Here is a 16244-nt window from a genome sequence, read left to right on the forward strand (position 1 = left end):
AATTGATTTAGAGAATAATTAGATTATTATGATTAATTTTTCACAATCGAACATAATGACCTATAGGTAAAATTGTTAAATATTATTAGTTCAAATATAAATAAGTTCAAATGATTCAAATGTAAAATAATAAAAAAATGTTAAATATTTCAAAGGACATGTGAAATAATTTAACATAAAATAAATCCTTATTCTAGAACAAAGTTTTTTTTTAAAGTTAAATTTGAAGTCTTTTTAAGAAAGTATTTAAGTGGAATGAAATCGTATAAATATTGATTTCAAATGTTATGAAAGTAAATTTTTTGACATTGAGAGGTGAGAATATAGACATGAAAAGGGAAAATATTAACATATTATGAAAAAATTCCAACTCGACAAAAGTAATAATTATGCTAGCTAAATAATCAAATTATATTTTATTTAGTTATATTGTATAGCTGTTAACACAATTTGATACGTTTGATTATAAGTACATAAAGTACAATAACAATTAAAATATATTTATCGTTCTTTTAACTTATGTAGTGCATGACAATAAATTATAACCCATTAGACAAATAAATACTTTCATAAACGTTTAATTGCTTGCTTTGTCCCCAGTTTGGCTGCAACATGTCAAGTTAGTCCACCATTTTAAAAAAGTTTCAATTACGTCCAAACTTGGTTTAAAAGTGTCAATTTCGTTCAAACGTAGTAAAATTTGCATCAATCAAGTCCCTTCCGTTAATTCTACAGAAACGGACGTTAATTTTTCTCTCTCTCCTCTGCTCCTCTGCTCTGTTTCTCTGCGCAACAGCAGACCCTCTCATTTTAATATTTGAATTTAAATGAATAGTTTAGATTAAGAGATACATATAATGTAATTGTTATATATAAAGAGGTTAATTAAAATAGGAAGATAATCAAATGGTTCACATTTCTGGAATGGAAGAGTCTCCATTTACTGTCAAAAGAGAAGGATCCACTCCATAAAAGAAAAGTTTTATTAACAAACTATTTAATTACTAGTTAAAACTGAACTTGATTATTATAAAACAATAATTTTTTAGTTAAACTGTATTTATAAATTATAATAGAAACATGTTTTAAATAGTTTGGAGAGTTATGCATAGACCAATTAAATTAAAAATTATAATTGCAGAAATATCATTTACCTTCTTTAAAATGATGTTAAAGAAGATTTTAATATTATGTGTGACATTTATATGTCCTCTAGATTTAGAATTCACACTCGTCTCAACTATAATTTTAATAAAAATAAAATTAATCTACCTGATATATTTAGTAAACAACACATTTCTCTTATTTTATTTAAAGATATAATATTGAATAAAAATATAAAAAGGTAAAAAATAAAGTTTTAAAAATATAAGCGTATGTTTTATATAAATAAAATACGAAAAAATATTTATTAAAACATAAAGAAAGTAATTTTATTAAAATAAAAGATATTGAAAATTATTTAAAAGTTTTTCGTTCTTTCAAACTTTTCATTGAAATGATTATTTGTTTACACCTTTTTATTTTCTTAAAATATTGATTGACCAAATTAGACACTACCATATAGAATATGATAGACAACTTTTAGTGCAAATGCATTATTTTCATCCCTATAACAAAAATTATAACCGTTGCTTCACTTTGTCATTGTGATCACTATAACTATTCATTTAGTGTATGCAAATATTCAAAAGAAAGAGAGGGTCTACTGTTGTGCAGAGGAGCAGAGGAGAGGAGCAGAGCAACAGAGGAGAGAGAAAAAAAATTAACGTCCGTTTATGTGGATTTAACGGAAGGAACTTGATTGAAGCAAATTTTACTACGTTTGGACGAAATTGACACTTTTAAACCAAGTTTGGACGTAATTGAAACTTTCTTAAAATTGTGGACTAACTTGACACGTTACAGCCAAACTGGGGACAAAACAAGCAATTAAACCTTTCATAAATTATGTTGATGTTTATATAATTAAAACCGTACGAAAACAAATAAGACAGGTTTTTAGAATTTATCAAATATAGCGGAATAAATTAGGAATGATATAATATGTTATTATTAGAGTTAGATTTAAGTGAATCTCACTCTCATTCATATAATTATTTAATTTTTTTATAATTTAATGCTAAAGTTAACCCATAAATTTACTCATATTTCTTAGTAAAATAAATTTAAGTTTTCTTATTAAAAGTAAATTATTTGAATACTTAAATAAATTTGCTTTTATAAAGATATTTAAGACAATTAATAAGTCAAACTTCATTCATAAATACAAGTTATTAGATATTTTTCTTAAGTTATATATTACAAAAGATATTTTTCAATATGAATTAAATATTAAACTATAAATGATCAAGTCATAACAAACATTAAGTATAGAAACAAAATAGTAACATAGGAAAGACAAATATATATATATATATATATATATATATATATATATATATATATATATATAAACAACACCAATTACATGAGAGTTTGATTAGTTACATCTAATCCCAACAAAACAGATTTAGTTTTTTATTGTCATGAAGAGCTCAAAGAGAAATGATGAACAATTGAAGAACATGGAGACCTAAAGAAGAGAAAGGGGATATTCCCAGAAACCATACGAGTTTCCAAAGCTCTTCAAAATGCACTATTTCCCCTCTAAACCACCAAAACCTCCCTCTCCATTAAAGAAGTAAGAAGAAATAAGACAAGTGTGCCATATTAACAATTGTTAGCTTTGAAATTTATAACTTTGACCTTTTACTATCATTTCCTTGGGTTATGTTCTTATAGACGCCGGTGCCCCTCCTAACAGACGGCTATGTGTCCAACTTATTTACCAACATGCCACCGGTCAATAATTTACGTTGGTTATTTAGTGGTCCGACGTCTACTGGGTGACATTAAAGGCCAATTCTGTAGTGGTGGCTGACTTATGAGCTTTCCTTCCATGAAGAGTTTCTTCAAGACTCAATCCCTCTTCATGTTCTTCATACCAGAAGGTTTTCCTTCATGGGTGAGTTTTCTCCATGGTTGACTTTGCCATGTGCATCCCACACCGAACTTGCTCTTTTCACTAATAGTTGGGTTTTTCACTTTCTTCATGACGACTCTAATTTTATTATGACTTTCTTGTTTTTTCTTTGACTAAATTCTTTTTAACCTCGACCAACTTGTCCCTAATTGGGTTCTTTACTGTTTTTATGGTCGATTTTTCATTAACCAAGTTCCTATCAATAAGTTGAGCTTCTTTTAAGAGATAACATAATGCCCACGCCTTCTTCACACCAAAATCATCATCATTTTCAAGTCGTCACTTCTCATCTTACACCTCTAGTGCAACTCTAAGATCCTTCTCGGCACACAACTACTCTTACAAACTTAACACTTCTTGTTCAAGTTTCAGGCACTGTTAGTGCAAAACCTGCTTTCTTCTCTCTAAGCTTGCCTATAATACATTATCTCTAACTTCCTTGTCAATTCTTTATTTTAAAATGCCTATTGCAAGCTCTAACCTTTGGATAACGAGTTCACCTTCGTACATGTTTGAGCTATCTAAGCTATACAAATGCACCACTAAGCTATTTGAGCTTCTCACTTGCTCCACCAACTTATCCAAGCTATATACATGCTCTACCAAGCTACTTAGGCTCCCTTTAAGCTTTATGCGATGTTCACTTGCTCGACCAACTTAATCAAGCTATGTAGATGCCTCACTGAGTTAACTGATATGACCTCATGCTCAATTGAGCTTTCCACATGCTCCATTGAGCTCTCCATGTTCATTTTTGGGCCATTCAAGATCTCCTCACTCTCTGCCAAGCTTTCTAAGCTATCTACACATCCCATAAAGCTGACCGAGCTATCTACATGTCTTATTTACTTATCCGTGCTACTCGACTGACTTATAATACTCGACCTTCTTGTCGAGTTCTCCACTTGCTTGTGCTTGATCCTTGGATTACATCCCACCTTTTAAATGTACTACCCCTAGCACATAAAGAATTTCTTCTAGGCTTGATTCCTCTTGATCTTCGTCCCAAAAATCTTCTCAATTGAGTCCATAATTTTCATCCCAAATTCATAAAAAGCAATGACTCCAACCCATCTTAGCCCTGTTATGATATGTTCAACACATCATCTATATGCAATAATAAATATATGAACTAACAATTTTCATCCTCTTATGATAAACATATGGCATAAGGACTTATGTTGTATCCTTAAGAGATGATAAACTTTTCAAATGTCTTATACATGACTAAGAGGTTGTTTTGATATCATAATAATCTCTTTAATTTACATACACATTTCTTGTCACTTTAAAGTCTTTTGAGATGTTCAAAGTCCATGTCTTGAATTGCTACTAAAGCAAGCAAGACTCTAATAAACATGTGCCTGATCACTAGTGATAAATTCTTATTGTAGTTCATTTGTACCTTTTGGTTATAACCCTTGACTACCATCAAGCCTTGAACCTCATATTTTGATATAGTCACTTAATCAAATGTTTTACCATCGAATGCTTCAAAAGTGATCTTCTTGAAGATTCACTTGCAACCAATAATACTTTTTTCATATGTAGCTTCACTAGATCCCAAACTATCATCCTTCTATACAAACTCAATCTCCTCATGCATGACAATTATTTACTTATCACCCTCATGACAAATAATTTTTGTATGAAAAGTTGTTGGTTTAGAAGACTCTACCTCCTTCACTGCGACCAATGTATAAGAAATGCTACCACAAAAAAATCATCTCTTATATTGTCATTGCTACCTCTAAGAATTGCACACAATGGTTTAAGGGTCAAATAAGAGTTTTTGTGCTAGACAATAGGTGTCTCATCTATAGACGTCGTATATTTACCTAACGGTTCTTTGAAATAGAAATTTACTCATTACCATAATCATTTTAACTCTCTAGACACTTCCCATGTTGTCTCCTTAGAATTTATATGAATCAAATATACTTCATCAAATACAACCTCTATACTTAAAATCACTCATTTCTTATACCTTAACCAAACTGAATTTTGAAATTGAAATTAAAAATGAGATTAAACGTCAATACTTCCTATGAATACGATGTAGGTTAATTCCTAATGCTAAAATAGTTGCAAAATCTTGTTTGATGTGTCTAATGATGCAAAATCTTGTTTGATGCAAAATCTAAGTGATTCATCAAGTACTCAGTTGGTTTGCTCGACCACTTCTAAATTGGAGTCTTGAACTCAATGAAAGTAGATGGTGAACGACTTACATGGATCTTTCTTCATGAAAACCAGACATTATTTTATAGTGATTGAATGTGACCTCCTTCTCTACTTCAAACAATTGAAGGGAGAAGTTGAAAGCCATATGAAGTGGTCCTAGGAGCAGGAGGAAGCTAGCCAAGATGTTTCTGACCCAAACATCATCAAAGAATTCGAATTTGTACTCAAGACCTTGCAAAAGGTGGATGACCACATCCTAAACGCATAAAGGTTAAAGGGAAGAATTGGATTATGAAACAATGTATGTGCCATGTCCCATTTGATAAAAAGGGGTTGGTAAGTTGTAAGGCACATTCTTCTGTCTTTATTACTCTGTTGCTTAATAACAAAATTGCCCTCGTTGTAGATTTTCCATTTCATATGGAACACTCCCAGATAAGTTATGTGGCAATTGCTACGTCAATTATTTGGCCAAAGCGTGGTGGATTTCATGTTACGTATGTTATTGTAATGTTTTAAAACATTATCCACGAAGGCTTCCTACATGCTTATTGGAAGTGCTTCCTAGTAAAGAATTTCGTTTGTGCTCTTAGACTTTAGTAGACATAATTAATACAACTATTCTTTTTGTACATCACTTAAATGTTGTAATGGCACTAACCTGCTAACAAGTGAAGGTAGACGGGAAATTTAGATCCTACTGAAAATCAGAAACAATGTCAAAATACAACAAAAACTAATTCAAAGACACAGAACCTTTCTCTACAGCATGCACCACTTTATATGACTAATTAAAACTATTTCAATGTCTACAAAACAACCTTACTTTCATGCTGTCGTATTCCAAGGGTGCCAGATATTCCATCCATGGCAACCGATGCAGACACATTCTAATGCTTCTATCTAAGTATCGCTTATTTGAAATAATTGATCGGACATAAAACTCGCACATAAGCAACTTATGGAATAGGAAAAGAATTAGGACATACTTGGATAAACTTCTCCATGAACAGTTCTAGACAAAGAAAATAATATTTCATTTTTCCTTCTCATTCTTTTCCTTCTAGAGCTACTTAAAGGAGAAATTTATCCAAACAAATCCTTACATTATGTTCAGAAGCCATCTTCTGTGCCTTTTTTTGTACATTAGACCTCTGAACAGACCTTCATCTATGAGCAGATGTGTGTGGCATTGGGTATGGCACAGGACCCAAGTTCATTGGGGCTCCAGGAACAACTGTCCCAGGAACCGGGGCACCAAGACCGTATGCCATGTGTGCCGAGGCAGGAAGGTTCACTGGGGTGCCAACTGCAGATACAAGAGGTCCTATAGGTTGTCCAATGGTAGGAGCAGCATATATTCCTACACTTGGGGCAGCACTTGGGGTTGGAGGGGCTGGTTTCGTTGGTTTTCCAGAGTTTGCTGCAGAACCATTTGTTTGGCCAGTAATTGGTCCTTGAGGTGCTGAAACATCACCATTGTTGACACTGGTGATATCATGTATGCTGGATCGCCTTCTATCTTTATTCATCGAGTTCAACCGAATGAAGTACTTTTGGGCATGGCTTGCAACTTGTGTAGGTGTTCTTGTCACTACAAAGTTCCTTGATATGCTTCGCCAGTCACCTTTTCCATATTTTTCCAAGCCAAGAAGAAATAACCTGTTCAAGCGAATCAGTGTGTAATTGTTAAAAACGAAAATTGTGATTGGAAGCATGTCAAGATACCAGAAGAGAAAGTACCAATGAAATGCACATTATTGTTCATAAAATTGTCAAATCCACATGCAACCCAGATCCTTAGTTTTTAACTTCCAACAGAAGAAAAACTCTATAATGATATCTGGTACGTTAAAAATTCAAGATAGCTTCATTCCCTTCACATGGACTAAAATTAACACTTTGCTTTGAAAATTATGGTCAATATGATATTGACAGTCATATGATTCATCTTTATGATTAATAATTACTGAAAGTCATATTTACATGGCTAAACATCAAACTGAAAGCAAGAAAGATTCTGTACATAAAAACAATTATAGAGATGCTTAAAAGAGATGCCTCAGCAATCACCATATCAAAAGAAGTATATAGAGAGATGGGTTGGCTAGGTGCAAACTCAACTTTGGAAGATTCATTCTTGGCTAAAGGGAAAAAGGCATTAAAACTGTATAACTTGCATCTTAAGCTACAAGATCTATGGACAGAATTGCAGGATTGGCAAATGACTCCTCTCTGGAGAGGCTATTATGAATTTAAATTAACACTTCAGATGATTTGAGATGGGTTCTTGCAGCTGAATCTCGGAACATGAACCCTGAAATCTTGAGGACGTCATTGTGGAAACTAGACACAGAAACTCTAGTTCAGGTTTGGCTTCGTATTTTAATCTTCCACAAGAATATTGGGCGTGTTAAGGATCCCATATATGTTCTAGAAACAGGTGTAGGTGAGCATATTTCTATAGATGCAGCTACTATCGATTAAAAATATGGCCATTCTGCAAGAATTTTGGTCGACGTTAATCTTGAGGATGAGAGATCAACTTACGGTAAAAAGTGAAGGTTTCGCTTCTTTCTTTTTTCTGTAAAATATTTATGAAAGGCTCCCAGATTTTTTTCTTGGTTGTCACTCTATAGGAGATAATGTTTCTCAATGTTGACATAATAGAATCAATTCAGGAAACTGATATGAATAAGGTACAAGACTTAGTAGATGATCTTCGTGAAGAGTGGAATTCAGATGCACAAGTGGATAATATGGATCTGAATAATATAATTTTAGTTAGCAAAGAAACTGGTACAACAGTAAGGATTTGAGAAGAAGAGCAACAGGATTATATTACACAACAGATACAATAGCAGTGTTAAGGGTTCTGAGACCACAAATTATGGTAGTATGCCACCCCTTATGCAAAAAAGATAAGGATTGTGCTGAAACCAACATGACAACAGTTGTACAAAACGATATTCAATTGATCAATCAATCTTGGGTTGATCAATCTGAAAAGGAGGAAGAAATTCAAGATGTAGTCAAAAAGCAAAATAAAAAACAAGCAGAAAAAGCTTCAAGTTTACAAGCCTCGGACTTGATCCAGGGCTGTTACTTCCTTAAAATCACCTTGACAAGTGTTAAACCTTAACGTATTTTCCTCAAATATAAGGTATGGCAGAAGCACAATTTGGTGCCTATGTTCCAGGAATACCTATCAATATGTTCTTATGAAGTTAAAAGTTAAAGAAGGTGTGGACATTTTTTTGTTGTAAATAGTAAATTACTAGAATAAAAATATCCTTAATATCTGACCAAGCACTAGAACCATGACTATGAATACATGAAGATTGGGCTTCTACTGACGCCTTTGTGGGCCCAAAACACTTTACATGGGCCATCTCTAGTGGATTATAAATTTGTAAAGAAAAACAATAAGGCTATTGCTTCTTGCACCCTATCAAATTTCTCCCAGCACCCTATCATTCAGGATTTCCTTGCCTGAAATATACTAGGTTTTGAGTCTAGGGTTGCCTTGCATGGACTGGACTTGTAAATAGATATTGGGGTTTTGATCCAAGCGCCCTAGGCCGGTCATGATCTAATACTAGGCGCACATGGACCTTGCATCACATTTCATACATTAAATGTGACTAGATCCATGAGTGGCACTGGTTTTCTAGGAGCACATGGGAAATTCAATTATGCTCTTGAAATTCTCACCCAAGAACTCTATAAATACGGTCATCATTCCGTTATATTTTCATTTTGGAACATAGATAATTGACGCAAATTTTGTGTCTTCTCTTCTTTCAAGAGTCACCACAGGAGTGCTTTCCTTCTTTAACCTTGCGAGCCCTTAGAAGCATTGTTTGGCCACTCTTATCCATTCTTCAACCTCTTTTCCCCTAGCTTCTGCAACTCCATTCATTCCAATTCGATGCACGCCACTCCTTCTAGTACATTCCTCCATCAGTTCATCCTTGTTAGACCAAAGATGGTTATAGACCCTTAACTTTGATGGTAACAAACAATTAAACATGTATAAGGATTTGGAAAAAAGATTTGTTGATCAAACGATGCTTTAGTCTTCTAGTGTCCATTGTATGATGTTCTTAACATGTTTAAAAGCTTGATGGGATCTTCGCACAAAAGTAAATACATCTACTTGATCAAGGTACAATAAAAAAGGCACACCCTATGTAGTGAAGTGAAAGAAGTCAGAGAAAACTACTCCAACAACTCATAGCCATACAGGGTAGAATATTTAACCAACTTCAGCAAGATAAGTAGATTGTTTCATTTTATCAAGAAATTAAGTTGGTGAAACAAATTAAATGACATTTACATCATGGTGAATTCCTCTCTCTACATGAAGGTTTCAGACAAAGACGAGCCAACAACTATATTTTCGGGGTGCTATATAATATACATTGAAGAAGAGTCTTTGATTGACATACATCATGTAGAAAAATTCATTTTACGCAGAAACCATTCAAATTTTCTCTAATATATATCCTAGGAGTGTCTCTAATATGTTGTTTTACTTTCTTTTTTAAAAATGTATTGATTGATAGGACTAAAATTAAATCTGGGTTCAACATGACTCTGTATTCTCCTTTGTATTCGTAAGGCTTGTATTCTAAATTTATAGTACACAATTATCTACAGTCAAGACTTCTTTTGAAGACAACTAGTGATGAAAAATATATATTTTAGAAAAAATGTTCATTTGGGAAAGAATATACTCTAATTTTGCTATAATAAAAAGTGTTTTTGAATCATCATCCTCTGATATAACTATTTATTGAAAAAAAAATGATTAATTTCTCTTCACAAATATTATACATTCTTGTAAGATTTTTTAGAAAAAATTATTTTAACATATCTAAGTCATTTGTATCTAGAACTTCTAAAACATTATCACTCTGATATCAAGGTCTTATTGTGTTATATTCATAAGTTCTATGACTTTGACTATAAAAATAAACTGTCATATAGCTACAAGTATGACTAAAGGAGAAAATTTATAACACAAGTCCCATTCACAAACTGTGTCCATGATTTCAAAATGTAAAGCGATAAAAGGTATTAAAAGAAGAAAGCAAAAACAGGGAACTCAACTTCTATCACCAAAAGACACAAAATTGAAAAATGAAATAACTGATTAAACTTGTGGGGACCAAAATCAGAAGTTTAACTATTTCATTATATATTGTATCTTTAGTAAGTCCACAACTTAAGACTACTGTTAGTACGGACGGACTACATTCTAGTTCTACTTTGGAATAAGCACCACAAGTGTGCTTCTGATACATAAATTTGATTAGCTTAACCATTCAACAACCAAGATGCTGATTCAATAGCAGCATCATGTTACCGCTGTTAACTTAGCATGCTTCACACCCGACGGGATTAAACTACATCAGATATAAATTCAAAACAAATGTAGGAGAAATGAATATTTTTTTACTGCAGAATGGCCTTTCCAAAGGGAAATCACCTTAAGTAATCTAGAGTATCATTGACAACAGTGACTTACATCATGAACCCGAAGGCATGTTCGCAACTGAAGAAGTCACCACATGGCCAACTTCACTTTTGGGGCATGGTTTTTTGGTTCAGGCAAGAGACTGTTTGTCTTTTAACAATACTGCATTATACTTAAATATTTTCATTTCAAAAATCCATAACTTCACCAAAAAACTTTATGATTAACTGATAATCTAAACGGTTCTTCTCACTGCGTATATCCATGATAACTCTCATGTACACATCCCGAAACTATCATCACGTATATCAATTGAAAATTAGATACTATTATTGCTCCAATGAAGCATTAATACAATAAAAAAAATAAGTAAAATTTCAACTTAATATCCATGCCAAGCAATAGCTGAACTATGATTTTGACTTGCTCTTCCTCTAAACAGAAATCTAATCTGAATATCTTGTCACCATCTCCAGACTATAATTTGGTTCTTAGCTTGTGATATTTTATTTATTTATTTTCTGGAAGAGCATGCCTATTGAATTCCATCCATCAAATAACAAACTCTCAAAAACCAATGGAACACGGGTGCCACTTCTAAGGAATAAAAGTATGTATTAACACAACAATACGTGTAAAACCATCTCAGTTTTAAAATCTCATACCCCAGATACTCAATTTAACATAATCACTTGTTGCTAGCCCCCACTGCATTAACCTACATAAGAAACAACTAGACGAGCATTTTTTTTGAAATCATGGAGCATGATAACAAAAGAAGTAACAAGTAAGCTTCCTGTCAGAATAGTGTCTCTTCCACAGTACGATCAAACTGATATTTCTGGAAGAATCAAAGCTAAAATACTGTTATAAACACAAACCAGTGGTGCAATGCAGACAGATGGCTAAAACCATCGAGGAGGAAGTATGGTTTTAGTAAGATATTCTTGTTAAACAATTAGTAGTAATAAGTCATGACATTTTAGACTGAATGGAAAATAAGCTGATAAAGATCAGACAGAAGAAATAACTAGTTAACACACACAAGGATCACTGAATATATAATCAGATTCAAGTTCAGAGTACTTAAAAAGTATATGGTTAAAAAAAACAAACTTGAGACAACAAATTCAAACAACGTCAAAATTAACAATAAGCAACCTGCCTCGTGCTGTTTACCATGCCTTATACTAGAATAAGCAAAGAGAAACTGACCTGTGTTCATCCTCTGTCCATGCAATACCCTTTCGTCGTTCCTGATCTGATCTTGAAGCCTTATTTCCATGACTCGATTCGTTGTTACTATTCCATGAACTGCCTCCCTTCTTGCCAGCTCCTTCATCACTAGCATGGCTTGCTGAGCCCTCTGAAGGATAATTATAAGATGGCAAAGGTACGCAACCAGATTCAATCTGATTAATATCTTCAACCAAGAGCTTGTAGTGGTGCTTAATCTCTTCCAAGGTTTTCCCTGGTACATCAGCCGCAATCTTCTCCCATCTGTCGGAAGCATCTTCAGGATGAATTGCCAAGGCATTTTCAAATGCTTTATCCTGTTCTTTGCTCCACTCGGAGCTACTTCCGACTTCATCCGCAGTCATCTAGTCTTGTTTAAATCAACTATAGAGATTTGTTTCAAAAGGAGAGAAAAGGTTTTTATATAACAGTTCAACAATCCACGTCAAACCCACACCTTAAATATCACAAACACACTGGTTTGTTTCTTGAGAATAATGGATCTAGTTTATCTCTTTGAAGACAACCTTAATATTACTTTGATCTTATGCTAAATTATTGCAGCAGATATGTGCAATAAGTTTCAGTCCTGAAGTAGAATCAACAGAGACAGAAAATGCCACGAAGCAGACCAGAGTTCAATACCAACCAAATCCCAAACACTGAGGTATGTAAAATTTCAATGTTGATTTTTGCTTCAGAATTGAAAAACTGGACTCTTGTGAATCGTTTACCTATTAATGAATGAAAAGGCAACAAAGTACAGTCAGGGCATGAGAAATATCTGATAATCATTAATACAAAGATGCAATCCTTGGCATTTTAAGGGAAGTGAAAATATGGACATTGATGTGAAGTTAGTCAATGAGATGGTAATTAGGGCTCTGGATTTCAAATACACGAAAGAGACATTTCGTAAACAAACAAAGTAGAAAAACCGAGAAGTGTATAAGGGCTTAAAATTACTATATTCCATATGCAAAAAGGAAAAATAGATTATTCATATCTCTTCTTATAAGAACAATTTTAACAGCACAGGACCACAGAAATATAAGTTCCCACCACCGTAACTATAACAGTTGTAAATCTCACATTCACGAACACATTCAACACCCTCATATTTTGTTTTTTATTCTTGCTATATCACTCTAAGTTTAAGCCTACCCTAAAGACCAAATCAAGGTCCAGCTTGCATCATTAAGTGGTTGTCTGGATTACCGTTTCCGAGTCTTCAAACAAAAAGTCTCACTTTCCTATGCACTAAACCTAGAAGTAAGTCTTTTTGTTCGATTGAGATTGAATTGAGTTCATTATAATGTAACGGTTACACAAACACACTAAGAATTTTAAAGTTGAAGAAGTTTCAGAAAGACCAAAGGGTTATTTATAAGAACATTACAGTGATTATCAAATGAGCTTAGGTCTGTATTTCCATCTTGGCTATCAATATAACCATGCAAGAATCAGCTAAACAAATCCAATCTCAACATTTTTTATCAAAATCCCTAGTAAGAACTCTGAACCCTATTCAACTTACCTCGGAACAGTAAAATAAACAGCTGATGATTCCCTTCATTTGAGGTATAGCTATGCTTCTTCTTTTTTTTAATCTGAGCTAAAAGTGATTAGTAAGTAATCCCCTAAAACACATAGTAGGCCAAAGGTACAACCAGCATTCCCAGGCTTCTGACACTCTAACTAACCAACCTAAGTCTGTCTTTCACACCATTTTAACTGATTTAATTACCAGTCAAGTAAAAAGGTAAAAACCTATATATTTCTGACAGTGAAGGGCTTGGTGTCCCTTGTTTCTTTACAAGTTTGGTGAAAAAGAAAAAACATAAATTTCAAAACATTTTATTCTGATTTTAGAAATGATTTTAACCTATTCAAAAATAAAATGAAATTAGTAATTATCCCAACAAAGGCATATAAAGATAATCCAGATATTAAGAAAAAAAGTGTAAAAGATAAGAATCAGATTTAAGATTTAAAAAAAAACCCTTAACTGGGTAAGAATTTGTTAAGGGCAGAACTAGGAAATCATAAATGACATTGATGAGGGTTATCCTTAGATACCACAAAGAGATAGATGGGTCACAATTGGTCCCATCCCAACAATAGCTTTGCCACAAATAGGACAGCAGGAGTTGAAAAAGCCAGAACCCAAGTTGCAACCCACAGGAATCTGCAGGACGCATTAATATCTGACAGATGATTATACAACATGAAGAGAGAGAAAGAAAAGATCAAGGAATAAACCAAAAGGAAAGTTAGAGAGAGAAAAAGAATGAATTTTTTTAACCCCTTTAGCTTTATTTTTCACATTCCAACAAAAATTGAGAAATTGAAAATGATATCAAGTAGCAGAAGATCAGGTAAGATAACAATCATAACAGAGGATACGATAGCATAAACAGTAGAAAAAGATTTAAATTTATTGCTATGAATTACGGGAGTTTGTGAAAAATAATGAAAGCCAAGCTATTACCTTTTTCTTCCTTCTTGAGTGCTTGCTTCAATCTTTTTTATGCTAACTACCTTCAGCTCACAGAGAGACTGTTGAACACAGAAAAGTGTCAAATAAAGCTGTATGGTCTATATATAGGTACTGAACTGGATCAGTATAATGCTTCTCTCTCATGATCCCTTTTTTTGGAGCTATGCTCAATATTTTCTTTCTGTTTATCTTATCAGAACAGTAAATGCATACATTCCTATAAACAAATAATAAACGTGTGATGGTTTAAGAGAACTAATCATGAAGGATTGAATGTTATCTTTTAAACATATTATATTATTATTCATTAATGAAATTGAATAATAATCAATCAAAGGATGTTCCTTTTTTGGCTGTTTTGGATAAAGTCCTAGTTATACACCAAAACCAGCCAAGTTGCAACACCTTGTGGAGAATCAATCATTGCCAACCACATCAGATGAAAGTCAAATTTTGCCGGCTAAAACGAAAGGCGCAGAGACTGCACATGGTATGGGACATTCAATAATTATGTCTTTTTACATTCCTCAAGGCTGTAATTTATCATTTGAAAAACATGCTTCTTGCAAACGTGTAATTTTCTTATCTCGTCTTCCATGTAAGGCGAAAAATATTAATACTTTTTTTAAATAATACTCTGAATAATTTACACAATACTTAAAAATACTTCCTGTACTTGTAATGAAGTGAAGAAAGAGACAATGGAAACAAATAATTTAAAAATTGAATTAGAAAGAAAGTGAGAAGAAAGCAAAATCTAGTCTTTTATATCAACAAGTTAACTTCTTTTCTTTTTCTCTTATAGAAACTGGTAGATGGCTCAAAAGCGTCAAAGGAAGGGAAGGATATTTCAAGCTAATTTTGAGTTAATTCTTATATTAGGAATGTTGTGTAACATTGGACTTTTGTTGAATGTTTTTGTAATTATTATTATGTCTGTACAAATAGAACCTATTATTTAGCATTTTATTTGTACTATATGCTGGTTGCTTATTAGATAGTTTGTTGGATTATGCAACTAATTACTTCAATAAGCTTATAGTATAAATATCTATTTTCTTACTTATATAAAAGCTTTGATTCATTTGTGATTAAAGATTTATGCCTTTGATAAAAACTATTCAATAACTGCACTTGGTTTTTATATTTGAAATTTTTTAATTTGAAATGACTGAATTTTGGAAACTTAACATTGTTTCAGGGTTATGACTAAATTTTCACATTACACATAGCTAAGCTATCTTTTATTTTAAACAACAATATTCATATATATATATATATATATATATATATATATATATATATATATATATATATATATATATATATATATATATATATATATATATATATATATATATATATATATATATATATGAATATCAATGTGAGCTACTGAATTTTGATTCATATAAAAGAGTTTTCCATCCTATAAGAAAATAATTGTGCATCCAAATCAATCTGATATACGTGCAATCTGATATATGTATTTCATTTTCTTGTTATTGTTATAATGCGTGTTTAGATTTTATTTTTCTTTGTTTATTTTTTAATTAGTCTTTTTATTTATGCTTTAATTTTGTTTGGTCCTCTCTAAATTGAATTCAATTATTTTTGTAACTACTGTCACAATACCTCTAATACTCCTCTCTAACCTTTATTCTAGAATACTCATGTGTTTTCTTTTGTCGCTCTATTACTCTATATATGTATTTTTTACTTTCCTATTGTATTGATTTTCACTCATAATAACATTTCACAGAAAGCTCTCAAGTGTCTTTCTCTCTCTGCTTTGTAAGTTTGTCTTGCTTCTGGTT

The 16244-nt window shown here is 32.4% G+C and overlaps 1 protein-coding gene across 3 annotated transcripts; it reads right to left on the minus strand.

The window, feature by feature from the left end:
* Positions 1-5887: 5887 nt before the first annotated feature.
* Positions 5888-14568, minus strand: LOC124827586 (transcription factor SRM1-like). 3 transcript variants are annotated; one of them, XM_047300670.2, is made up of 3 exons: positions 14419-14568; positions 11907-12661; positions 5888-6871 (listed from the first exon to the last, which is right to left on the minus strand). In XM_047300670.2, exons 2-3 carry the CDS (start codon positions 12290-12292, stop codon positions 6376-6378), a joined length of 882 nt encoding a protein of 293 aa, XP_047156626.2. In that variant the 5' UTR covers positions 12293-12661; positions 14419-14568; the 3' UTR covers positions 5888-6375. The 3 variants fall into 3 exon arrangements, with proteins under 3 accessions (XP_047156626.2, XP_047156627.2, XP_047156628.2); XM_047300671.2 differs by lacking the exon at positions 14419-14568 and adding an exon at positions 14007-14115; XM_047300672.2 differs by lacking the exon at positions 14419-14568 and adding an exon at positions 13465-13819.
* Positions 14569-16244: the final 1676 nt, after the last annotated feature.

This window comes from Vigna umbellata, chromosome 1 (assembly GCF_029865625.1).
Source record: "Vigna umbellata cultivar VRB3 chromosome 1, Vumbellata_1.0, whole genome shotgun sequence".
In the NCBI taxonomy this organism is placed as follows: domain Eukaryota; kingdom Viridiplantae; phylum Streptophyta; class Magnoliopsida; order Fabales; family Fabaceae; genus Vigna; species Vigna umbellata.

Bases quoted from the DNA above. Each gene is read 5' to 3' on its own strand.
- LOC124827586 (XM_047300670.2), bottom strand. From the start codon at position 12,292: ATGACTGCGGATGAAGTCGGAAGTAGCTCCGAGTGGAGCAAAGAACAG. The intron at 6,872-11,906 runs GTCAGTTTCTCT...TCGCTTGAACAG, and splicing joins TGGACAGAGGATGAACACAG to GTTATTTCTTCTTGGCTTGG.